The 27525-nt window shown below is 41.0% G+C and overlaps 1 protein-coding gene across 2 annotated transcripts in view; it reads right to left on the reverse strand.

The window, feature by feature from the left end:
• Positions 1–2602: 2602 nt before the first annotated feature.
• The window catches only part of RASSF5 (Ras association domain family member 5), a 111456-nt gene continuing 86533 nt past the window's right edge, over positions 2603–27525 (reverse strand). For both annotated transcript variants that reach the window (XM_040423952.1, XM_040423953.1), the window contains 4 exons: positions 14853–14957; positions 11317–11611; positions 7904–8019; positions 2603–3528 (listed from right to left, as the gene is read on the reverse strand). In XM_040423952.1, the coding sequence (XP_040279886.1) occupies positions 3376–3528; positions 7904–8019; positions 11317–11611; positions 14853–14957 (669 nt within the window). In that variant the 3' untranslated portion in view covers positions 2603–3375. The remainder of the gene's footprint in view (positions 3529–7903; positions 8020–11316; positions 11612–14852; positions 14958–27525) is intronic.

Consider the following 27525-nt stretch of genomic DNA (forward strand, 5'->3'; position numbering starts at 1 on the left):
ATATCAGTAGAATCCTAAGCCCTTTAGGGACTATTCTTGCTTTTATATAATTTTCCTCACCAAGTGACGTAGAGAATTCAGTCCCTCCATCATCTAAGTCTGAAGTACCGTGAGTAACCACAATTGTGGTAACTAGTGTAACTCTATTACAATACATACATTGTGTTTATCTCCATAATAATAATTTTCTATATATTTGTTTTTTCTTTTTGATGTGGGTATATATATATACATTTTTAGGTATTAATAAAAGGGACATTTTAAGGGTACATACAAAATAGTACCAACAAGAATCACTCAAAAAAGCCCTCACAGAGCTTTAGCGATGAAAAAAAAAAAAGTTATGGCTCAAAAATGTTTTTTTTTTTTTTTACAAATGTAATTTAAATTGTAAATTGATGCCAATAAAAAATACAAGTTGTCCTTCGAAAAAAACAAACTCCCATATAGCTAGATCGTGGGGAAAAGATAAAAGTAATAGTTCTTAAGTGACAATGAAAACATTTTAAAAATGTGTAGCTTTTAAAGGGGTTTTCCTGTATTTAAATATTGATGACCAATTAGCTTTTGAAGGTGCTCAGTGTATGACTTTGCATCCATCGGTTACATGGCCTTTTGCAGCTCAGTACGAGAGAATGGTATTGAGCTGCAGTGCTATGTATGGCACTATGCTTGGTATTCTATGAAGAGGCTGCAGCACTTGGATATGTTCTGCTGCCCTTTCAAACAGCTAATCAGTGGGGGTGCTGGCAGTCTGACTGCCACCCATCAGATATTGATTTAAAAATACAGCTTTAAAAATTCTGATTGTTTTTGGACCAGACAGTTGTTTGCCACCAAGATGCCAAGACGTGAGTTAACAGATTAGCTGTAGTTGTCAATTGAGCTTCCAAAATGCTTGACACTATGGTAGCAGTTATCCTACAGAATTTAGAACTTTGCTTAAAATGCATGCACATATTGCGAAATTGCTGCAGAAAATTTCCGTAGGAATCCGCAGGGAAATCAGCAGTGGAAAATCTGCACCAAATTGAGTGGAAAATGTAGCATAGCTGGTAAAGGGGAAAGGAGTAGTCCAGGGAAACCCCTGTGACATCCATATTTCCATTTAAACATTGGTTTTGAAGTTAATTTTGTATTATTATTTTTTTGCCCCCTCACGACACAAAGCATTAGTTGAGGACGCATGAGGGACTATAGTTTAATAAAATATTGCAGCACAGTAAGGAGGTTTTAATGTGAAGGACTCTGCTATGTAAAGCCTGTTGGACAAAAGGCGAAAATAAAAGTGGATGTCTTAATACCCACAGGAGGACTGTATAAAGTGATTGTTAAATCTCTATGATGTTTGAATCATGGTGAAGTACAGTATATTGATTTGAAAGAGCGTGACGGAGCTCCAAAGCAGGCTGTATCCATATTGGTTAGACTAGGTTCACATCTGCTGCGGAGGCTTCAGTCATATATTCTGGCAAAAATAGGATGAAATACTGCTACATGCAGCAGTATTTTGTCCAGTAAATTGCTGGTATTCATGCTGGGAAACTAGTGAACCCAATTATAGTGAATTGAACCCATTAGACTCTGACCGTTTCCAGCATATGCTGGATCAAGCGATTCCAGTATTCTGTTCCTATGCCTGAACAGAATACTGCAATCTGATCACAGATGTACAACTAGCCTTAAACACTGAAAAACATAGCTCTGAATACAGTCATTTTTCGCTCAAAACGATGAACACCATGGTGGGACCCAAAGGACCTAATTGTTAAGTCAACAGAGTTTGTCATGCACCACTGGTGTGAGCGGAGCCTTACTAAACAATTCTTGTAGCAATTGCATTTTCCCCAAAATACCACATTCAAGTATACAGTTTCAGACACTGAACAAGCAGACCGCTGTTGAGAAAGAGCAAAGAGAAAGCCTGAACAATAAGTAACTCAAAATACTTTGAGTTTTGCAAGTCATAAACAGCCCCCCCCATGTGCCGGGCCCCTCACATGGAATATACTTACCCCGCTCCCGGTGCCACTCCTGGTCCCCCCACCGCCGCTGCCACTTCTCCCCGTACACAGATGAAAACATCCGGTGTCGGGGGGAGAAGCCAATGGCAGATGGGGACGAGCCTCCCTGCTACCCCCGACACCGGATGTTTTCATCCTTGTACAGGGAGAAGCGGCAGTGCGGGGACCAGGAGCGGGGTAAGTATATTCCATGTGGGGGGCCCGGCACATGGGGTGGCTGTTTATGACATTGGATAACCCCTTTAAATATGCAGCTCTCGGTGAAATAAACTACTCACTAGATGATGCAACCATGTTTGGTCTGTGCTGTAAACTGATCTCCCATGTACAGATTTGATCAGTCAACTCAGAGACAGGGAGGTAGGATGGTGGATTGGGGGGGGGAGAACCTACATTTTGGATTTTATGGATATCTTTTTCATGGAAGGAGAGGTATGGATAGGGGTAAATTTTGCAGAGATGAATTATACAATTTACCTTCCTTTGTGTAATAACTTTAACTTATTTGTAAAATCTAAATGTAAAGCAACTTCAGTTTTCCCCTGACTTCAGTGCATTTCTTTGTGCAGTAATTTAGAAAGAACTGAATGGAAAGTTGCGAGTCATTCATGTATAAATATAGCTATTTTTTTTCATGAAATCAAAATGATTTGCAGTATGATACATGTAAGGCTCGTTTCTTGTAACTTCATATCTTGTAAAGACAGCAAAGCATCGCTGCGTTCCAAGTCTGTAAACAGTTCATCCAGTACTTTTCACATTTAGACTTTTGGATGGTAAAACTATAAATCACACCCCTAAGCAAACTACCTGCTGATGCTCTTCTTTGTGACGTCTTCAATGGCTTAAAGCAGCGTTTACTATTCACTTACTATTGAATAACTTCACTTTGTGCAATAAATAAATAAATAGGACAGTTATTTAATCGGAGAAGAATACATGGCCTGAAAAGCGTTGTAGGACCATGACAATTCACCAAAGGTAATTATGGCTCTTCATCTTGTTCACCTGACATGTGCCAAGCTCCTGATGCCTTGTTGCAAGGTGGATGTCAGGGACATCTTGACTTTATTGTAAGTATAAAATACAATGTAAAGGCTATGACCCTGAGATATTGGAGCCTTTGTTTTGGTCTATAAAACTAGGTGACTTATAATGGGTCAAAAAGTGCAAATTTCTCCTGCCTTTGACGTGTCCATTGAAGGCACAACTTGTAACATTTCAGCCAGAAATTGTTCTTCTTCTTCTTTGTCCATTGCCTCGGAGGTAGATGCCTATGCAACCAATCATGCTACCTCCCAAGACCTAAATATCCTTGTTCTGTCTTGTTCTCTCCACTGGAGATTTAAAGTTACAGAGTTTTCATTGTGGCTTTTGTGAGAGCTTCCTGCAAGTGCTGACGAAAGGCAGTGTATTTCTTTTGCACTTGTTGTACTTTCTCTTTTTCTTCTTTCTCCAATATCAACAAGAAGTTTTGTAGTTCTGGAACAGTGAAGGCTTCCCACTGTTGAGAGATAACAAAAAATAACTGTAGGTAACTTATACAGTAAGGTGACTCTATAACCTACTAAGTTGGGCACATCAGCTAAATTCCATGCTAAATTCCAAAATACAGTGTTGCTTGAAAGTTTGTGAACCCTTCAGAATTTTCTATATGTCTCCATAACTTTGACCTAAAATTACATCAGATGTTTACACAAGTCCTAAAAGTAGATAAAGATAACCAAATCAAACACGAGTCAAAAATATTAGACTTGGTCATTTTTTGTACTGAGGAAAGCAATCCAATCACATGTCTATGAATGGCAACCTTTAGTATTAGCAGATAGTTTGAAAGTGAAATTAGAGTTGGTGTTTTTTCACTCAACAGGATGACAATCAGGTGTGTTTAATTGAAAGTGATGAATTCTGACAAAAGAAAAAAAATACACTGGCGGGGGCGCTACATAGTGTAGTACAGTAGAGAAGCACTGATAAGTGTTGCACATTGCTTTCACCTGGTTCAGTTGTGATCAGCCACAACCACTATTAAGGTGTAGACACAGGGTGAATAACCCAGGTAATGGTCAGCAGCATGTGTCCCTATGACGCCACGGAGTAGAACCAGACTTGAAGAAGACTGTACAATGAACTCTGAGAAACAGTATACTATAAATAAAGCTTAAATTTTTTTCAATCAGTGGAGCGCTGGAGTCTGTGTTTTCTACTGCAGCACCTTGAGGATCCTCGGAGTTTAATGTTTAATTTAAAGAACAGGGATCTAGAAAAATCTAATCTTTACAACACGTTCTTGTAAGTGTGTCGTAGCACAAACAAAGATTTCTAAGGACCTCAGAAGAGTAGTTGTTGATACTCATCAGGCTGGAAAAGGTTACAAAATTAGCTTGAAAGAGTTTGGACTTTGTGTACAAATGGAGGAAATTCAAGACCATTATTGCCTTCCCCAGGACAAAGATTACGCCAAGAGCAATTCCACAAGGTAGCAAGGTTACAAAGGAACCCAAGGTAACCTCTAATAACCATGAACTTTTCCCACATTAGATAATGTTTAAGGGGTATTCACATCTCAAGCATTGATGGCATATCGCTAGTAAATGTCATCAATGTCAGATATGTGTGTGTCCCTCTGGGACCTGCTCCTATCTTCAGAACAGGGTCCCTGAAGTGAAGGAGAGCACGCCATGCAATCAGGGAGTACTTTCCATTCACTGCTATGGGAGTTCTTAAAATATTCAAACGAGCATGCTCTGCTATTTTAAGAAGTCTCATAGTGGTGTATAGAGAGCGCACTGCACATGGACGGTCACCTCTCAATTCACCCCTAAGGAACTGCTGAAAAATAGCTGAGCCGACGCGCTTCTAGTTCCGGAACTCCCATATTGGTAAACGGAGGGTTGCCGTGCATGCATGGCTGCTTCCTTTCACTTTGGGAGGGTGTGCCTTCTGGAGATAAGAGATGACAAGCGTTATATTTGAAGAAAGAAACGCACTGCATTCCAGCATAAAACCCTCATGCCATCTGTGAAACACAGTGGTGGTAGTATCATGGTTTGTACATATGGGCCACGATGGTTGTAAAAACCCCTTTAAAAATGACAGATATTAGTGATAAATTTGTTTCTATGGTTCTGAATGATGATATGTTTTATTAAAGGGTTTATCCCCTCTAGCCTATCTCTACCCAGCATCAGAAACTTTATTTTTGAATTTTGTTGTTTCCAGTCTCAAAATTTCCTTTGATACACTTAGAATTTGGAATTTGAGATACATGATGATGTTTAGCTCAATTTTCACGTTGTAAAGCTGATTTAGCTGACCTTCTCTCTGCTGAACTGACATGAATGGACCAAAGTGGTCAATAGTGATTTTTAATGTTTAATGTATACGGTGGAAACAGCTCCTGGCATATTCCTTAAACATATCCATAGGTCCCATTAACCCCATAGAGGTCAAATGAGTGTCCTTTTGATTTCCACCAGGCTGGTATGTGGCAACATAGCTGTTTTTCAAATATATAGGAAAGCTTGGTAGATTGCACCTTTCTATCGCACAAAACAGGTAATGCACAGTATAATTTTCTTCTCAAATGGGACTCTGTGGGTGACATATTTATGTATGTATGGCATCCATCACAGGCCTAGGCCCAAAAATACATTGTGAGCCTCTGATGTAAGCCACAAACACAGGGGGAGATTTATCAAACTGGTGTAAAGTAGAACTGGCCTAGTTGCCCATAGCAACCAATTAGATTACACCTCTCATCTTCCAAAGGAGTTGTGAAAAATGAAAGGTGAAATCTGATTGGTTGCTATGGGCAACTAGGCCAGTTCTACTTTACACCAGGTTGATAAGTCTCCCCCACAGTGTATACATAGCCTAGCATGTTAAATCTGCACGGTTAAAGCATTTTTAAGATAATTATTTTACCCTGAATAACAACTATAATTAAAGGGGTTGTCTGAGATTTTTATATTGATGACTTATCCTCAGGATGGAGCCTCACTATCTGATCTGTGAGGGTCCGACTCTCCCCCTACCAATCAGCTGTTTGAAGAGGCCGTTACGCTCCATGTGACCGATGAACGTGATGTCACTGGTCTAGGCACAGCTCAGTCCCATTCAAGTGAATGGGGGTAAGCTGCAATACCAAGCACAGCCGCTATCAAAGGGACGGCGCTGTACTTGGTAAGCTGTGTGCAGGGCACAGTGCTTACCAGAGTGCTGCGGCCTCCTTAAAAAGCTGATAGTTCAGGGTGCAAGGAGTCTGAACTCTGCCGATCTGATATTGATGACCTATACTGAGGACATCAATATTAAAATTTCGGAAAATCCTTTTAAACCCCCCCCCCCCCCCAACAGTCACATTAAAATTGGAAAAAGCCTCCTGAAAATGTCATTTTTTGTAATTGTAGATTTTGAATTCATGTCTGAAGTAAATATAGTTTACTTTTATTTATAGTTTACTTATATTTATACTATATAGTAGTTTACTACTTCCAGGTGATGGAAGTGCATTTTAACCCCTTTATGACATAAGTAATTTTAGCCTTATGGACCAGTAAAAATGTTTTCCCCTCTGTGTTCCAGCGGTTATAACTTTTTAATTTTTTATTCAATTTTGCTATTTCAGACTTTAATTTTGCAGGACGAGTTGTAGTTTATTTAATAAATTTTATTATTATTTTGTTTAGGGGGGAGATAAAAAGCAGCAATTTTAAAAATTTATTTCTACGGTATTCTCAGTGTGGTATAAATAACATGATAACTTTATTCTGTGGGTCAGTATGATAATGATGGGAAATTTACATAGTTTTTATTATGTTATAATACTCGCATCATAAAAACACAAATCTTTTTATGTCACTGCACCCACTACATTTTTATTTTTCTGATGACGTAACTGTTTGGGGGCTAATGTATTAGATTCCGCTCTAGTGATACTTGTTATCATGAGAGAGGATGTTTTTTCTCACATCCCTGCACTTTCAGCCTTTATATCTCAGGTTCTGTAGAACATAGAGATATAGGCCTTGTTTGAAAGCTGGGAATCTGTTTTAAAACAAGCCCAGAATCAAAGCATTATCTCTTCTGAAACCTGCTTTCACTTTCAGCTGCTATCACTCCTGACTTGATTTATAAAGACTATATTTAGAGGAGATAATGATCTGGCCTGGTTTCAAGATATAGATTGACAACTTTCAAACAAGACTATCCCCATATATCTATCTTCTACAGAGCCTGAGATATTAAAGGGGTTATCCGAGAGTATGAAAATGTCCCCCAATATGCCCGGCCCCCCACATTCAATATACTTACCTGGGTCCCTGTTCCCTGCGCCACTAAAGCGCCCCGTGCACGGATTAAAACTGGTGTCAGGGGGTGGGGGGGTAGCCAATAGCAGACGGGGACGAGCCTCCCTAGCTAGGGAGGCTCGTCATTGTCCCCGCCTGCCATTATCTGCCCCCTCCCGAAACCAGATTTTTCATCCGTGCACGGGGAGAAGCTGCAGCGGGGACCCGGGTAAGTATATTCAATGTGGGGGGCCTTGCATATTAGGGGACATTTTCATATTCTCCGATAACCCCTTTAAGGCTTAAAGTAGCACCCATCACCCTGCTTTTGAGCTCTGCTTGGGCTAAACTACTGTATTAGGTACATATCCCAGAACCAGGGCAAAACTGTTAGGGAGTTGACATAACAAATGAACTGGTCTAACATGTTGCTCTATTTCCATATTGGTATTTATGGTGAGGGGAGTCTGCACCACGTGGGTCATTAATTTCATTTTACTACATTCAAACTTGAATTTTTCAGGTTGCATTAAGCTTGCTGTCAGTATAATAAATGTAGGTGTTTTTTTTTTTATACAAAATACTCACTTGAACTTCTCCTGTCTCATTTTCCTTCAGTACAAAGCTAAGTTTTTCAGTTTCTGGTCCAGCTAAAAGCCGCAAGTATAGCGGATGCTCTGTTAGTGCAAGCTTCTGAAAGAGAACTAGAGAACTGCAAGAGTTAATTTATGTAATGACCAAAATGCATATAGTATAATATAAGAAAAAGTAGTTTTCAGCATAGAGGAATGTCTCACTACTGTATATATTAACTCTAAGAACTCATTCAGCTATATTGCATTTTAGCAGCCAGTTTATGGGCAAAAGTGAACAGATTAAGAATTGCAACCATAATGTGGACGCTAAAGTGGAGCTGCATAAAGGCGATCTGAATAAGGCCTAATACACAGCTAAAGTATTGATGCCACCTACTTGGGACATTGCAACACCAGTACATATATTTGTAAAGGTACATTCTATACTAATAGCCATTTGAAAGACAAGTTCCTGTCAGTCTAGCTTGTACTTAGCAATGTTGGGTTTTCTCAGGAGGTACACTAACAGGACCTTCTTGGTGAGATAGGAAGAAATTGAGCTTAGCTTGTGAATACACCAGACTTGTCAATTCTGGCAGTCTTTAGCTAGCAGTCTGTAATTTATAAAATGCTCATTTTATTATCATCCAGTAAAAAGTTTCATAAAGGTTTATACAACAAGTGAATTTTCAAAGTAAGTACAAAGATATCTTTGTAATAATGTAAACCGTTTGTATTGTGAAATCTGCCTTATGGTACAATAATCTAACTTCAGTCCAGTTGAACCCTGCAGAGGAATGGGAGAACCAGGTCACCCTTCCTTTTCCAGTTGAAATTAATCCTAAAGGACTTCAAGGTGGAGAGAAGTTCTACTCTGCTAGCCACATGATGACATAAAATCCCGCCTCCTGATTTTATTTTGGCAATGATTCTCAGTGAACTGAAGTAATATATATTTTTTAAATTGATAGAATGTAAAATATGCAAAAAAACAAAAAAACTGCCACCATACAAATCAAAAATACAGTATTTAGGAGAAATTAAATAGATATGAAGAAAACAAGAGACCAATTTAACTCAAAGGGATTTGCATTTCTTCCGCCTAGTTTCCATTCAGGATCAATTATTTTAACTGCAGTACGTCAAGCATTGAAGAACGGCTACATAAATCACTTGTTCTTATGCCATGTGACTGCCTCCTCCTCCTGATGTTTGGATCCTGCTGCTTGTAATGTACAGTGCACCCACTCACTCATTTCTCTCTTCTATTTTTCGCCCACACAGGTACTCCAATTACTGCATCTCTTCCACCTTTTTTCTTTTTCTCCGTTACCTTACCAGCACACATAACGTTATATGACTAACGTATTCTACGGTTTCAGTTTTTGCTGCCAAGATGATTGATCACAGTATGGTACAACTAAAGAAGGTCACATGTTGGAAAGGAAATTACTTTGAACAAGTTCCACCTGAAATCCCACTAAAATGTTTTTTATGAAAATATTGGACTGCCTAAGCCCAAGATCTGAGTGATTTTGCGCTAGATTATCCTACTCCTCACTGGTGGCTATGAGTTAAATTAGGCTGGAATCAGTGGATGTCCCGGTGAGTCGACACACTAGCCAGGGTCTTCTTGCCTAGGACAACTTCCAGAGACGAGCAGCCAATATAAGACATTATATTATAACATTTTAGCATTTGTTTTATGACTGCAGAACAATGAAAAAGATGTCAGTGCTGAATGTGTCACATTATGGTCACCAGCAGGTCATGATGAACCCCATGGACTATAATGGATCCTTCATGATGCGCAATGTTGTCCATTATCTTTTACTGAATCTATAGCCTGGAGACCGAAAAGGAACAAGGACATGACTATATGAATAACATACCGTACACAACAATAGCAAACCAGTAGAGAAGGGAAGACCCTGAGCATACAGGTATGTGAGTGGGGAACTACATAACTGAAAGATACATCCATTAGCTATTATATCTGGTTATTGTCACTCAGTATTTCCTCCTTTCAGTTACAATAGGAAGAGCATCTTTGGATTAAAAACATATGCTGTAACATAACAGGAGCAAGTGTATTTTGTTATTTTGGGGAAATAGAAAAGTTACTTAAGTTTTCTACTAGTCAGGTAGAAGTAACACCCAGGCTGGGATCTAGTTGAATTCCTTTTTCCCTAACTGAGTCATTGTTCCATTTCAAGGGGGCAAATAGGAAGTTGCAGCAAGTTTTTGTTTAGTTCCTTGTTCATTACCAGTTAGATAAAGTTGTTCCTGTAATACTTCTGGTCAGTGCACTGCAGTGTGAAGACCCAAAATGCATGTGTATTTCATGTTATTTTTCTAGACCCAAATAAAGTATTACATTATTATATAAAAAAAAAGAAGGGACAATTAAATAAATTACTATTCTAAGTTGAAATGCATCTACTTGAAAGCAACATCCTCTGTAAACCTGCTGATCACTAGGTCAGACTTCGAGAAGTATCGTCTGGTCATAAATCGAGGGAAATGTAGCATACATGGGAGCCATGAACCACTGACCACATATATGGATGGGCTTATTCTACTAGAACAGGACCCTCTCTTCCTTAGTGACTCTCCTCTTTGGCTCAGAGTAGAGTTCCTGAGCAGGGGACCTGTCTGTCATGTTTATGGATGGGCTTGGTCTACTAAAACAGGATCCTCTCTTTCTTATTGACTCTTAGTGACTCTTCTCTCTGGCTCATCTGTGATGTTCATATGCCCTAACAGGGACAATGTGTGAGTCTGGCCTCCATGAGAAACCCCTTTAATGAATTACATTCTTCTAAAGCTTGCTTAAATGAGCTATCTGAGGTAAAATTGGACAAGCCCTGCAATTGAATAAAATAAGGAAAAATTGTCTTATACACACCCCTATCTCTGCAGCACTGGCTCAGTTCTCCTGACACTGCTTGGGATATTGCACATGATTGCTGCAGACAATCTCAGTCATCAGTGGTCTACCACTGAGGACAATGAAGGCAGGGGTAACATTACAAACACCTGCATGTCACTGTGCATGTCACACAGTGTTGGTAACGTGCAGGTATACGGAATGTCATCACCGCAGCCAATCATTGTCCTCAAAGCTAGAGGACAGGGATTGGTTGCAGCAGTCATATGAACTTTCCTCTGCAGTTTGTTAGCAAAGAGTGGCAGGAGGACTGCAGAAGTGGATTAATATAACATTATTTATTTTTATTTTCGACAATTGGGAGGCGCCTTCGATTTTGAATTATCTCGGACAACCCCTTTAACATACTTAAAAAAAAAAAAATCTTGGAAAATCCTATGTAAAATCCTTAGCTATTCAGTTCCGAACTTTTGGCATGCATTAACTTGAAATAAGAAAATTCTTACATGAGTTAAATACGCAATGACTTGACTTACCTTGTCCATCCTTTTGCATTTGCTTGAACAGTGCAAATTTGAGAGGATCATCCACCACTTGGAACTTCTGTAGAAGACCCCTGATGACTTCACTGGTGGTGGTCAAACTGCTGATGTGAAGTTGTTTTACAGCATCCAGGGGCAGGTAGAAGGAAGTCTTTTTCTCCACTGGACTACTTGATGAAATTGCTTTCATAGTGATAACGGATGAAGACTCAGGTTTGTCCGTTACAGTCACTGGACGTTGAAGCTTCAGATGCACCTTAATGAATCCATTATAAGTGCCATCCTCTCTCTGATTGTTGCAAGAAAATGTAACACAGTTAATCACTTAGAGAACACAAAACCGAAACACAAAACTTTTCATACATAATAATTTGTATGAAGAAGCTTTCTATAGCAGAAACATACTTCTACAGCCCAAACATACTTCTTTGGGTAACATCTGATATGGTTCTGACATTCAAATATATCCATGTTGATCACCTCCTGCTGACTTTTCATACAATTCTTACATTTTTACTGTACTTACATGATGAGAAAAATGCTATTCTGTACAACTGTATTTGGGTTAGACGGCAGAACCTTATAACAGGCTTTCAACATGATCTAAGCCCTGACAATGTTTACTCATTCTTTCACACCTTGGATCTACTCATTATTCAATTGAAATGGTAAATGTATATGGACACAATACATAGGAATTTCAGTGGGGTTTAAAGGGAACCTGTCATCAACTTTATGCTTCCCTTACTAACCGCAGCATAAAGTAGAGACAAATGAATTGATTTCAATGGTCTGTCATTTCTAAGTTAAAAGTAAGTGGTTGCCGAGAACCAACATCACAAACATTGCTGACCATACCTGGAAAAGAGTCAAATCTACATGAGAAGAGTCCTGGTTATTCATGAATTCCTGCTCTCCCTGTCTACCTGCTGATGACTGACAGTCTTCTACCTAGTTTTCTTCCTTGTTCTCTAGGAGAGAACTGCCAATCATCAGTAGACAGGGAGAGCAGGAGATTAGGAATAACCAGGACTCTTCTCAAGGAGATTTGACTCTTCGAGGCCTGGGCTGCAATGATTATGATGCTGGTTCTCAGCGACCACTTACTTTTAGTTCATGAGTGACACACCGCTGAAATCAGCATTTCTGTCACTATTTTATGTGGTCCTAATTGAGGTCAGCATAAAATTTATGACAGGTTCCCCTTAAATACAGGGTCAAATCAAGGTCTGAGGAAATTATTCTTAGTGCCCAAACCACATATCAACAATAAAGTCCCTAGTGGCAAGTGTTTGGCTCCAAAAGCAGCTCCATTTTTTTTTCTCCTGGACCTTTGTGGCTCACTATAGTATCAGAGCCTGGGCCCACTGGAGGATCCTCTGCTACTCTGGTGGGCCAATCTGACATATGAATACACAATCAAAACTGACAATTGTGGAGTGCCACAGAGGTCAGTATCGGGCCCTATAGTCGTTAATATATTTAATAACGACCCTTCAGAGGGAATACATAATATAATATCAATTGTTGAAGACAGGTGCATACACAGATCTCATAGGGCCCCATAGCAAAACTTAGTATGGACCCCCTGCACCTAGTTTCCCAGTGTACATACGTCGATCACTCCCAGGCAATGCAGAACATGCACAATGACCCAGATTTCTGACGAATTCTAATTTTTTTCAATCAAGTGGAAAAAAATTTAATCAAATACAAATTCTAACAAAAAATATTTTCCTTTGGCCTCACCCACTTTATTCGACTTTTATGCCAGAAAGAGTAGAACAGGTGCTTGAAATATATGGCGCTCATTCGGAACACCATATTTCTCAATGTATTTACACCAGAAAAATACATTGATAAATCTGCTTTTCCACTAGGGGGAGCTCAGTGAATAGAAATTAATACAACTACCGCAAGAGCTGTAATACGGTCTTTGCATTGAGCTCCCCCTAGTGGTGGCTGCATGAAAATACAGTGTTTTCACACACAGGGAAGAGATAAAGGAGGTCCATACAGGGCCCCATAGCAGTTGTCGTCTGCCTGTATTGCAGGTTGCCACTGATTGCAGATGACACTAAACTGTATAAAGTAATACAAACGAGATCAGTGTTACAAATTGATCTAGGTAAGGTAGTGACTTGGGCAGAGAAATAGCAAGTGAGGTTTAGCACTATTAAATGTAAGGTTATGCACATGGGTAAGGAAAATGTATCTCACCAGGTCATACTAATTGGGGGAATTTCTGGATAAAAGTGACATGGAAAAGGATTTTAGTACATTAGGAATATAAAATACCATAGCAACCAGAGTTGGCTGCTGCCATTGCAATGGGATTATGGGCTACATCAAAAAAGGGAAAGATGCACTGCCCCCCTTCCTCCTCCAGCCTGGCAGAGATCACAGGAGAGGGCTGCTTTCAGCCTTCCTATCTCGGGTTCTGTATAAGATACAGATATAGGCCTTGTATGAAAGCTGGGAATCTAAGCTTTAAAACAAGTCCAGAATTATCTCCTCTTATGAAACCTGCTTTTACTTTCAGATGCTATCACTCCTGACTTGATTTCTAAAAACTATAGGGGTAATTTATAATTCTGGTGTAAAGTAGAACTGGCTTAGTTGTCCATAGCAACCAATTAGATTCCTCCTTTCATTTTCCAAAAGAGCTGTACAAAATGAAAGGTGGAATCTGATTGGTTGCTATGGGAAACTAAGCAAGTACTACTTTACACCAGTTTGATAAATGACCCCCATAGCGCTAGCACTTTACAAATCCCATGGAATATTAAAACAGATGACAAAATTGGAGCATGGTCTATTACATTAGTAATAAGAATGACATAGTAGAGCTTGAGAGCATTGAACAGATGGAGAACGAAGAGATAAAATGAATGGATGGACTACAGATGGACTATTTAGTTTTGAAAAACAAAGGCTGAGGAGATACCTAATAACCATGTATGAATAGACCAAAGGTCGATACAGAGATCTCTCCCATGATCTATATACTATATACACCAACAAAGTAGAGGGTTCTTTACTGTAGTGAGTAGTGAGACTATGAAACGTTCTGCCACAGGTAGTTGTCATAGTTTAATTATTAAAAGAGTTTAAAGGGTGTGCAGATGCCTTTCTTGAAAGGTTATATTCTGATTTTGAGTTGGGAAGAGATTGGGTAGGATCCTTGAAAAACTGATAGCTACCATGTGCACTTGTTTTTTTTTCACTCCTATCAATAGAATGGGTTATTCTCTTATAAAAAAACAAAAAAAAACGGACAACGAACCTGCAGTAGGATTCTTGGATTGGGCACATGGATCCATGAAAAAATGTATGTGTGTCTGGCCCCATTGACTTGTATAGGTCAGTGTACATGAGTTCTTATAATGAACATCTGGCCTGAGTGATAATGATGTTTTTATTATCCAGAATATGAAGGGGTGACTTTAAAATTAGAAATTGTATAGTAGCAAAATTCTGATTAATGTAGAGCACATTCAAATGACAATTTATATTACAGGGTTGCTTACCATCTTCATAATTAGGCCGTTCTGAACCATCATGTTGAAGGTCTCTATTCTCTGCCTTAATTCTTGGATGCTGGGCTTTTTTTCTTCTTTTGGCTCATCTTGAACCTACAAACATTGCAACAAAAGTTCATTAACAAAAAAAATGGGGTTGTACCTTTGGAGCGTGCCGAACAACATGTAGTGATGTTATTAACACAGTGGGGCAGGTTTACTAATGCTGTCTAAAATTAAGACAGTGTAGACATTCTTAAACAGAGCCAGATTCATCACAGTGGCTGATGCTGGATGATGAATCTGTTGCATCTTTAGATTTTCTAGTCTAAGTTTGCATAACCTATAAGTACGCTCAGGTTTACTCCAAAAATGCACCACCCTATGCACTCCAGATTAGTCGATTCAATTTCTACAACATTTTATTCAGAAAGGTTTTCAGTGTACAGCATTCTCACGTTCTGCTGCAGTGGAGTAATAACTAGTTAAAGCACCCTGCACACTTCATTTACAATTTGGCCAGTCGTATTATTGGAAATGCTCGCTACTGTACAAATTGCGGACATTGTGACAGATTATGGATGCTAGGCAGAGATCCCAGTACTAGAGACTGTAGCAAGATAAAGAGTAATCGGAGGGCCATTGCTGTAAACATCTGCTTAGCTCATGCTTGGACATCTGGAAAGGAGAATTTGCACTCTGTACAGATAATTGAAGAATGTACTACAACTCCTATTGTGCACATAGTAAAGAGAAACTTTTGTTACGTTCAATCTTGCCTAGTTTCTGAATCTCCTAACACCATTCACTGGCCATTGCATTGTTTCAAGCCCTGGCTTGTACCCACACAGACATTTAACATCAAGGGCGCCCCCAAACTACCATCAGGCAGGAGCCCTAGCAACAGGGAGTGCTGCGAGGGAATATAGGGTTCCCCCTCCCTTCACTGCACCAATCCCAGGGAGCAACGGTCGGAGGGAGTACATTGTGACACATCATCATCAGGGCCGCTACCACTCCCATCCTCTGCTCCGGCTCCTCAGGGGCTCACTGCACAAGCAGAAAATGTCTTGGACTACTGATGTACAGTAGGCATCAGGTAATCTGAGAAGCGGTGTGGGCATCTTGGATGACAGAAGAGGAGCCCAGGAATCACCGGTTCTGCAGTTGAAAAGATGAAAAGGAGAGCACCATGTAAGTGATCTGTTCTTTCTCCAAATGTGAATTTTTTTTTCTTGAACCAGAAAGTCACTTAAATCATACCCTAGGATTGCTAGGTATTAAAGGAACTGTAAAGGCAATCATCAAAACAAGCAACACTTTACTGTAGACTGGGGTATATTTATCAAAGCAGTTGCACCAGTTTTTTGACTCAACTCCGCCGAATAGTGTTTAAGTAGAATGTCATTTTATTTGAATGCCCCTCTCCCTGTTTTATGACACTAGGGAAATGTCAGAAAAAGTGGGTGTAACTCGCACAGTTGTGCCTTATTTAGCAAACGCACGTTATACTCAAACTACACACGTTACTGTGCATGGCAAATCAGTATTATAGAACTATGGGGTCATAGCAACAAATAATATCTTTTTTTTTATTCAATTACTGTACATGTGATGATTGACTGTTACAATACATTCAAAAGTCTTCAGACCCTTTCACTTTTTCACATTTTGTTATGCTGCTGCCTTGTTCTAATTTTTTTTTTAAAAAAATCATGTTTTTCCCCATCATTCAGTACTCCATAATGACAGTGAAAACAGAATGTTCAGAATCTTTTCTAATTTATTGAAAATAAAAAAACTTGAATTTAGACCCTTTACTCAGTACTTAATTGAAGCAACATTGGCAGCGATTACAGCCTCCACTCTTTTTGGGTTTGCACACTTGGATTTGGGGATTTTCTGACATTCTTCTCTGCAGATCCTCTTAAGCTCTATTTGGTTGGATGGGGTCCATCTGTGAACAGCTATTTTCAGGTCTCCCCAGAGATGCTCAGTTGGGTTCAACTCAGGGCTGTGAGTGGGCCACTCAAGGCCGTTCACAGAGTTGTCCCTAAGCAAGTGCTTAAGGTCATTGTCTTGTTTGAAGGTGAACCTTCGTCCCAGCCTGAGGTCCGAAGCACTCTGAATCAAGCTTTCATTAAGAATATATCTGTACTTTGCTCCATTCAGCTTTCCCTCAATCTGACGGGTTTCCCTGTCCCAGCCTCTGAAAAACTCCCCCACAGCATGATGTTGCCACCACCATGCTTCACAGTAAGGATGGTACTGGACAGATGATGAGCAGTGACTGGTTTCCTCCAGACATGATGCTTAGATTTGAGGCCAAAAATTTTAATCTTGGTTTCATCAGATCACATAATCTTGTTTCCCACAGCCTGAAAGTTCTTTAGGTACTTTTTTTTGATAACCAAAAAATAATCAAATAGCCAAAAAACTGTGTGGGAGCATAACTAAGAACCTATTAAATTTCACCACACATATAGTACAAAAAACATTTTTTATTATGTGTCTACAAAAGGACATACATACACTCACCTAAAGAATTATTAGGTACACCTGTTCTATTTCTCATTAATGCAATTATCTAGTCAACCAATCACATGGCAGTTGCTTCAATGCATTTAGGGGTGTGGTCTTGGTCAAGACAATCTCCTGAACTCCAAACTGAATGTCAGTATGGGAAAGAAAGGTGATTTAACCCCTTAAGGACCGGGCTCATTTTCACCTTAAGGACCAGGCCATTTTTTGCAAATCTGACCATTGTCACTTTAAGTGCTCATAACTTTAAAACGCTTTGACTTACCCAGGCCGTTCTGAGATTGTTTTTTCGTCACATATTGTACTTCATGTCACTGCTAAAATTGGGTCAAAAAAGTTAATTTTTTTGCATAAAGAAATACTATTTTTACCAAAAATTTTGAAAAATTAGCAAATTTCAAAGTTTCAGTTTCTCTACTTCTGTAATACATAGTAATACCCCCAAAAATTGTGATGACTTTACATTCCCCATATGTCTACTTCATGTTTGAATTGTTTTGGGAATGATATTTTATTTTTTGGGGATGTTACAAGGCTTAGAAGTTTAGAAGCAAATTTTGAAATTTTCAGAAATCTTCAAAATCCCACTTTTTATGGACCAGTTCAGGTTCGAAGTCATATTGTGAGGCTTAGATAATAGAAACCTCCCAAAAATGACCCCATTCTAGAAACTACACCCCTCAAGGTATTCAAAACTGTTTTTTCAAACTTTATTAACCCTTTAGGTCTTCCACAAGAGTTAATGGCAGATGGAGAAACAATTTTGAAATTTCTATTTTTTGGAAAATTTTCAAATATAATCAATTTTTTCCAATATAATCAATTTCTGTAGTTTGCAAAAACACCCCATATGTGGTTGTAAACTACTGTTTGGCCGAACGGTAGCACATAGAACGAGGGGAACACCATATGGGTTTTGGAAGGCAGATTTGGCAGGACTGGTTTTGTTTATACCATGTCCCATTTGAAGCCCCCTGTTGCACCCCCAGAATAGAAATTTCAAAAAAGTGACTCCATCTAAGAAAGTACACCCCTCAAGGTATTCAAAACTGGGTTTACAAACTTTGTTAACCCTTTAGGTGTTCCACAAGAGTTAATGGCAGATGGAGAAACAATTTTGAAATTTCTATTTTTTGAAAAATTTTCCAATATAATCAATTTTTTCCAGGAGTAAAACAAGGGTTAACTGCCAAACAACACTCAAAATGGGTTGCCCTGATTCTGTAGTTTGCAAAAACACCCCATATGCGGTCGTAAACTACTGTTTGGCCGAACGGTAGCACATAGAAGGAGGGGAACACCATATGGGTTTTGGAAGGCAGATTTGGCAGGACTGGTTTATTGACACCATGTACCCTTTCAAGCCCCCTGATGCACCCCTAGAGTAGAAACTCCATAAAAGTGACCCCATCTAGGAAACTACGGGATACGGTGGTTGTTGTTTTGGGACTATTTTTGGGGTAAATTTGATTTTTGGTTGCTCTATTTTACTCTTTTTTAAGGCAATGTAACAAAAAAATTAAATTCTAAAATTGTTTCTACATTCGCGATTTAGTTTTGTGGAACACCTAAAGGGTTAACATAGTTTGTAAAGTAACTTTTGAATACCTTGAGGGGTGTAGTTTCTTAGATGGGGTCACTTTTTTGGAGTTTCTAGTCTAGGCTACATCAGGGGGGGCTTCTAATGGGACATGGTGTAAAAAAAAAAACTGTCCATCAAAATCTGCCTTCCAGAAACCGTATGGAGTTCCCTTCGTTCTATGCCCTGGCGTGTGGCTATATAGCCATTTACGACCACATATGGGGTGTTTCTGCAAACTACAGAATCGGGGCAATAAATATTTAGTTTTGTTTGGCTGTTAACCCTTGCTTTATTACCGGCAAAATGTTTTCAAATTGAAATTTTGCCCAAAAATGGGTGTTTTGGCACAGTTTTTATTTTATATTTTTATCACCGTTCATCCGAGGCGTTTGGTCAAAGGTTATTTTTATAGCGACGACTTTTACGCACGCGACGATGCCCAATATGTATGGCTCTCAGACTTTGGAAACACTAAGCAGGCATCCTAAAACTGCGGCCCTCCAGATGTTGTAAAACTACAATTCCCACCATGCCCTGCTGATAGCTGTAGGTTGTCTGGGCATGCTGGGAGTTATAGTTTTACAACATCTGGAGGGCCGCAGTTTGAGGATGCCTGCACTAAAACTAATATTTTTTGGGGAAAGAAAAATTGTTTCCGTGTCTCCAAAGTCTGAGAGCCATAGTGTTTTATGTTCTCTAGTGGACTGTTGGGGATTATAAAAATTTAGTACTCCATGGAAGTGTGATACTCCCTGAAGCAATTGATAATGCAGAGGCCCGGATGATCGGGGCACGTGTCACATTGAGTAGTGGTGTCCTTCCGTATCCCCCTCTTGTGACACACTCTGCACTTTTTTTGGGTTCGTCCCTTCTTTCCAGTATGGGGGACCACACCTGGAAAGTGTTGGCCAGGGACGATCCGGGCGCCTCCAGTTCCCGAGGTACTCCGGCCTGCTCTTTCCCGGTCCGAAAAGATCAGGGCCTTGAGGACTGCCTCATAGAACTGGAGGAATGTCCCTGTGCTGCCAGCGCTTCGGCATAGTACAAAAGAGTTGTACATGGCAACCTGTACCAAGTAGACCGCAACTTTTTTGTACCATGCCCGTGTTTTGCGCATGGCGTTATATGGCGTGAGGACTTGATCAGAGAGATCAACTCCTCCCATATACCGATTGTAGTCGACGATACAATCGGGCTTGAGGACCGTTGCCGCGGTACCTCGCACAGGGACAGGGGTGGTGCCATTACCGTGGATTGTGGACAGCATAAGGACATCCCTCTTGTCCTTATACCTGACCAGCAACAGGTTTCCACTGGTAAGGGCACGGGTCTCACCCCTGGGGATAGGTACCTGGAGGGGGTAGGCAGGGAGGCCGCGTTGATTTTTCCGCACGGTCCCACAAGCGAACGTGGATCTGGCGGCAAGGGACCTGAACAAGGGAATGCTGGTATAAAAGTTGTCCACGTACAAGTGGTAACCATTATCCAGCAGTGGGTACATAAGGTCCCACACGAGTTTCCCGCTAACACCCAGAGTGGGGGGACATTCTGGGGGTTGAATACGGGAATCTCGCCCCTCGTACACACGAAATTTGTAAGTGTACCCTGAGGCACTCTCACAAATTCTGTATAGCTTCACGCCATACCTCGCCCGCTTTGTGGGAATGTATTGGCGGAAACTGAGTCTCCCCTTGAACGCAACGAGAGACTCATCAACCGCGACCTCCCTTCCAGGTACGTAGGCCTCCATGAATTTGGCCCCAAAGTGATCGATGACCGGCCGTATCTTATATGGTGGGGGGTGGGGGGGGGGCAAGTGGCAGGGGGGGGGTCTGGGTTAGGGTTAGATGGATAGATGGAAGTTTGGAATAAAAGTTTTTTTTTTTTTCCTAACTAACTTTTCCCTTCTTTCCCTGCCTAACGGTGCCTCTCCCTCACTGACCCTAACCTACCTGGGTGGCGATGGGTGCAGGAGGGTTATGGATGGCGATTAGGGGGACACAGGAGCTCGTTCTGGACGGTGCTGCACGGTCAGGGTGCTGGACAGGAAGAGGAGGGGAGAGAGGAGCGCAGGAAGTTTGAATCTCGCGCCTCTCTCCCCTGCACCAATTAGCACCCTGGACAGCGGCGTTTAGCACCAGGGCCAGCACCGCCTCTCCAAATCCTCGGACTGCGATAGGTGGTGTAAAATTACACCACCGATCGCAGTCTTTTTCCGGTTCATCGGGTCACAGGACACCCGAATGGACCGGAAACGCAGAAAACCGCAGGTCTGAATTGACCTGCGGTTTTCTGCGATCGCCGATACGGGGGGGTCAAATGACCCCCCCCTGCGTTGTTACGGGATGCCGGCTGAATGATTTCAGCCGGCGTCCCGTTCCGATTAACCCCCGCGGCGCCGGAATTCCGAATTTAAGTCAGGACGTACCGGTACGTCCTTGGTCCTTAAGGACTCGGGAAATAGGGCGTACCGGTACGTCCTATGTCCTTAAGGGGTTAAGCAATTTTGAGCATGGCATGGTTGTTGGTGCCAGACGGGCCGGTCTGAGTATTTCACAATCTGCTCAGTTACTGGGATTTTCACGCACAACCATTTCTAGGGTTTACAAAGAATGGTGTGAAAAGGGAAAAACATCCAGTATGCGGCAGTCCTGTGGGCAAAAATGCCTTGTGGATGCTAGAGGTCAGAGGAGAATGGGCCGACTGATTCAAGCTGATAGAAGAGCAACGTTGACTGAAATAACCACTCGTTACAACCGAGGTATGCAGCAAAGCATTTGTGAAGCCACAACACGCACAACCTTGAGGCGGATGGGCTACAACAGCAGAAGACCCCACCGGGTACCACTCATCTCCACTACAAATAGGAAAAAGAGGCTACAATTTGCACGAGCTCACCAAAATTGGACTGTTGAAGACTGGAAAAATGTTGCCTGGTCTGATGAGTCTCGATTTCTGATGAGACATTCAAATGGTAGAGTCCGAATTTGACGTAAACAGAATGAGAACATGTATCCATCCTCTGATGGCTACTTCCAGCAGGATAATGCACCATGTCACAAAGCTTAAATCATTTCAAATTGGTTTCTTGAACATGACAATGAGTTCACTGTACTAAAATGGCCCCCACAGTCACCAGATCTCAATCCAATAGAGCATCTTTGGGATGTGGTGGAACGGGAGCTTTGTGCCCTGGATGTGCATCCCTCAAATCTCCATCAACTGCAAGATGCTATCGTATCAATATGGGCCAACATTTCTAAAGAATGCTATCAGCACCTTGTTGAATCAATGCCACATAGAATTAAGGCAGTTCTGAAGGCAAAAGGGGGTCCAACACCGTATTAGTATGGTGTTCCTAATAATTCTTTAGGTGAGTGTATAATAATCACAAAAATATAAAAAGAAGCAAGTAGGTGCTATAAAGATGGTATACCCCATCCAACTACAAGTTTACACATATCGACTTATATTAAAATACTGTGCCAAAATGTAATCCAAAGTAATAATAATGATGCAAGCTCTATTGTCATTGTATGGGCTCAAATAATAACATACAGGTCCAATGGTCAACCAAACCATGCTGCCTCACATATTCCAGCAGAGTGGTGGACCATAAGCCAGACACAGTTATTCCTACTATCCAACAGTGAGTATAACAGAGAATATGCATATACCCCTAAGCATGAAGTACCATAAACAGCTAAGGGAAAGGAATGAACTGAGCACAGAGTAAGTACAAACATACTGTGGTAGAGCTGGAGGGGGCTGAAAAACCACATAGACTGCCATCTACGGAAGCCTAGGAGATCTCCTAGGCAACTGTCAGTGTCTTACTGTAAGACACTGACAGTTGCATGCAGCACAATACAGCATGTATTCAAACCCTGAAAGGTTGAAGTCCCACAGTGGGAAAAAAATTACAAGTGGGAAAAAAACAAAGAAAAAAAAAGTCCTTTCTCCAGAAAATCATGTATAATAAAAACGCTGTAAAAAAATAAAATAAAAACTGTACCAAAAAATAAATAAAAACTTCCAAAAGGTCATTTTTTTGTCACCTTATATCGCAAAAAGTGTAATACCAAGCAACATATGTACCCCAAAATAGTACCAATGAAACAGTCACCGCAACCTGCAAAAAATGAGCCCCTGCATAAGACAATCACCTAAAAAATAAAAAAAATATGGCTTTCAGAAATGCTTTTGTTGTGTAAAACTGAAATAACTTTAATAAAGTAGACATATCGTCACATCCCTAACAACCTGCTCTATAAAAATGACCAATTTGTTTGGACCAAAAAAAAACATATGTATCCAAAAATTGTACCAATATAAATTTCAACTATTCCTGCAAAACATAAGCCCCTACACAAGAAACAAGAAAAAAAAAATAGCTTTCAGAAAATAGTCAAATTTTATAGACATATTGTGTATTGCTACATCCATAATGACCTGCTCTATAAAAATATCACATGATCTACCCCCTCAAGTGAACGGTGTTAAAAAATTAAAACTGTGCCATTTTTTGGTCACTTTTCCACCAAAAAAGTGTAATATTAAATGATCAAAAAAATAACGTACCCAAAAATGGTACCAATAAAAATGACAGCTCTTCCTGCAACAAACGAGCCCCTACACAAGATAATCGGCAGAAAAATAAAAGAAATGTAGTTTTCAGAAAATGAAGACACAAAAACATGATTTTTGTTTTAAAAAATGCTTTATTATGTAAAACTGGAATAAAAAATACACATATTTGGTATTGTCGCATCCGTATCAACCTGCTCTATAAAAACAACACATGATCTATGCTGTCAGATGAACACTGTAAGAAATAAAAATGGTGCCACAACAGCCATTTTGTTGTTACCTTGCCTCACTAAAAGCGTAATATCGAGCGATCAAAAATCATATGTACCCCAAAATAGTCCCAATAAAACTGTCACCTTATCCCATAGCTTCCAAGATGGGGTAACTTTTTGGAGTTTCTACTGTAGGGGTGCATCACGCGGTCTTCAAATGCAGCATGGCAACTTTTAATTATGCCAGTGAAATCAGCCCTCCAAAATCCATATGGCGCTCCTGCCCATACAGCGGTTTATAAGCACATATGGGGTGTTTCGGTAAACTACAGAATCAGGGTAATAAATATTGAGTTTTGTTTGGCTGATGATGACCAAAAATGGAAAATCTGCCCAAAAAATTAAAATGTTAAAATTTCACCTCCCATTTTCCTTTAATTCTTATGAAACACCTAAAGAGTTTGTAAAATCAGTTTTGAATAACTTCAGGGGAGTAGGTTCTAAATTGGAGTCATTTATGGGTGATTTCTACTATGTCCCAAAGTGACTTCATAAGTGAATTAGTACTTTAATAAGTGAAAACTGGCTTGGTCTTGAAGGGGTTAAAAGGGGAAAGCAGTAGAGGAGTGAAGCTGTGCTGATACACGAGGGATAGTAAAGGCAGCAGCATCATGGATACCGATCCAGCATGTAGTACTGGAAGGAACACTTTCTAAGCTTAGTAGTCACATGGGTGGTGTTATCAGTGATTGTCAGTTTATACAGGGAAGACTGTCAATCATTGATAGGATGGCCCATGTGACTATTATGTGAAGAAAAAGCATAGATTTAAATGAATAAACTACAAGTTTTACTGAATAATTTCCCATAAAAGTATCCATCAAACTGTTTAGCTCCAGTCCTTCTACTCTACAACATGCTGCCTGCAGATTTTTACTGCATTCTTATGGTGACATGATCTCTTTGAATTTCATTGCAGCATCTAAGCAGCCTGGAAGCAGGTTTTTCTACTGCCTGTAAACCTTGGAAAATTTACTCTTGGATCAAACTGATGTTATATTTATACAGTTCTCCATTAAAGTCTATAGTTTTCACCAGTACTATTTAAAAAAAAGTACATATTTTTAGATATTGATATTGCATTGTAAATGGACATGACAATATAATGTTATGTACCATCTCATGTATCATTTCAAATGAAAAGCGGAAACAAATTACAAACACGTTGCTAAACTTCCTCTGAGAAAGCGGGATGCTAATGCACAGACCAAACCACAGCCCTACACAACCATCTAAAGCAACTAAAACTAACAACTAATGTGGTAACACATACAACGAATGGTCAGGCAACAAACATGCCTTTGATATTAGTAGGACAAGCAAATAACTCACTTTTTTTTATTACTAGTCAATTAGTAGCTTGTGCTTCTGCAAATTGTACTGAATCCAGGGGCGTATCAATAGGGGGTGCAGTGGTAGCAGTTGCTACCGGGCCCAGGAGCCCAAAGACCCTTGTGCTGCATAAGAAGACACCGGTATTATAGAAAGTACATGCAGGTCAAGTTACACCTCTGACTGGAGGGAAGGGTTAAGGTCAAGAATTTGGTATGGGGAGGGGGGGGGGGGGGGGCCCTTTTAATTTTTGCCCTTGGCCACAAAGCACTGAGGGATGAGGGGCCAAAGCTGAACTCTTGCACCAGGGCCCATGAGCCTTTAGCTACGCCCCTGACTGAATCACAAAGTTCTAACATAATGGAGGCATACATTTCTCTCTCGACTCCACTGGGCGTTTGGAGGAATCCCTGATGCACTGATTCGGCTATTTCTGAAGCTGCAGCATGTTCTCTGCTTGTCGGAGGAGATTCACTTACTCAGAATCTTTCCTGTGAAGCAAAGAAGACACTGCATCTTCAGAAGCAGCCAGATCAATACACCAGGGATCCCTCCACATACCCAAAGGAGCAGAGGGAGAGAGACAAGACTGTGCATATGCATCCACGTTTACTGAGATGGACGCAGAAAAGCTGTTGAAAAGAAACAGCAGGGGGCACTATACTAACATTATTCAGTGAATAAAAGCATTTCTCTTAAAACGGTTTTCCAAGACTTTATCCTCATAATTAGAGAGCAACGAATTTAAAAAAAAATGCGATTCGGGCGGTTTGACGAATTTTTAGAAAAAATTTGGTTCGATCTAAATTTATTTGCAGCAAATCGCGTAAAAAAACTGCTATTTCTTGGCTGCAGAGAGCATTTATAGTGGTGTAGAACACTGTCCCTTGCAGTAACACGCATAGGGAGTCTGCTGTGGTAGTGAAATTATACTGTGAGTCAGTATGACATGCAGATGACAGGCCTCGCTCTTAGAATCACTGCACACTTCACTTATTTAGGCAGTTATGGGCCCAAAACTGACCAAATAACTCAAGTATGAACTCAGCCTTACAGGTCAATGTTAGTGCCAAGAAGAAGATAGATAGATGTCTACAAAACCTGTTCTATTAAACACTTATACAAGTAGACTGAGTGGAGAGGGTGTCAGCAGTAAGTTTGTGTTGACGTCACTGATTATTTTCCTCTTCCTCTGATCCGTCAGAACAATAACCCCCAAAAAACGGATCCTGTCTGTGGAGCAAACGAGGTGCAGAACAGCGTTACACTTCCGTGCCCTGCACATGTGGTATACTGGAGGGACACTCTGAATTGTCCCTGCAGTGGAGGCTGAGGACACGGTGGAGGATGATGAGGCAGAGGCAGACATTGTCGCAGGACCAATGGCTTGACAACGTGGAGGCGGAAGCCTAGTTGCTGGTGTGGCTGTGTAGGAACCACATTCACTCACTGGGCCGTAAAGGACATGTATTGTCCCTGACCGTAGCTACAGTTCCATACGTCGGTGCTGCCGTGCACTTTGGCAGACACAGACAGGCTCAAGGACTGGCCCACCTTCTGTTCTACATGCGTGTGCAGGGCTGGTACTGCCTTTTTGGCAAATAAATGACGGCTTGGGACTCTCCACCTCGGCTCAGTACAAGCCATCAGTTCTCTGAAAGATGTAGAGTCCACCACTTGGAAAGGGAGGGACTGCAGCACCAGCAACTTGGCCAGGAGTATGTTCAGCTTCTGCGCCGTTGGATAAGTGCACGCATACTGTTGTCTCTTGGCAATTGCTTCGTTGATCAATTGCTGACGGAATGAGTGACGAGGACTAGGACGAGGAGCAGGAGCATCAGGACTGGTAGATGATGGGAAGGACAGACAGCTCCCTTCGGCTGAGGTGGTCGAGCCTTGAATGCCTGAAATCGGCTGTGTGCCACTGGGTGATGCAGCGGTTGCTGCGGCAGGTTGGACCACCACATCGGAGCCACGGTTTTCCCATGCCACTTTATGGTGACGCTGCATATGTTGATGCAGGGCCGTGGTGCCAACATTGGCACCCTGTCCACGCTTCACCTTCTGCCCACAGATTTTACATATGGCCATGTTCACCTCCTCCGGCGGCTTAACAAAAAACCGCCACATAGGTGATTTTACCCCTAACACTACGCACTAACTGACTGCTACTGTCGCGGCCTCCGTGAACCCATGCACCGCTACTTACCGGGCAGGTAGGCTTCTGCGAAGCGGGTGGTCTACCCCGGGCACGTTTGGCTACCGACCTCCCACGGCTACCACCCTGCTGACTCCCGGCCACGCTAGCGATATGCTGGCTCCGCCGCTGCCTCACAGGTAAGCTGCCACCCTCTTCTCCCGATGA

Source organism: Bufo bufo, chromosome 3 (assembly GCF_905171765.1).
Source record: "Bufo bufo chromosome 3, aBufBuf1.1, whole genome shotgun sequence".
Classification (NCBI taxonomy): domain Eukaryota; kingdom Metazoa; phylum Chordata; class Amphibia; order Anura; family Bufonidae; genus Bufo; species Bufo bufo.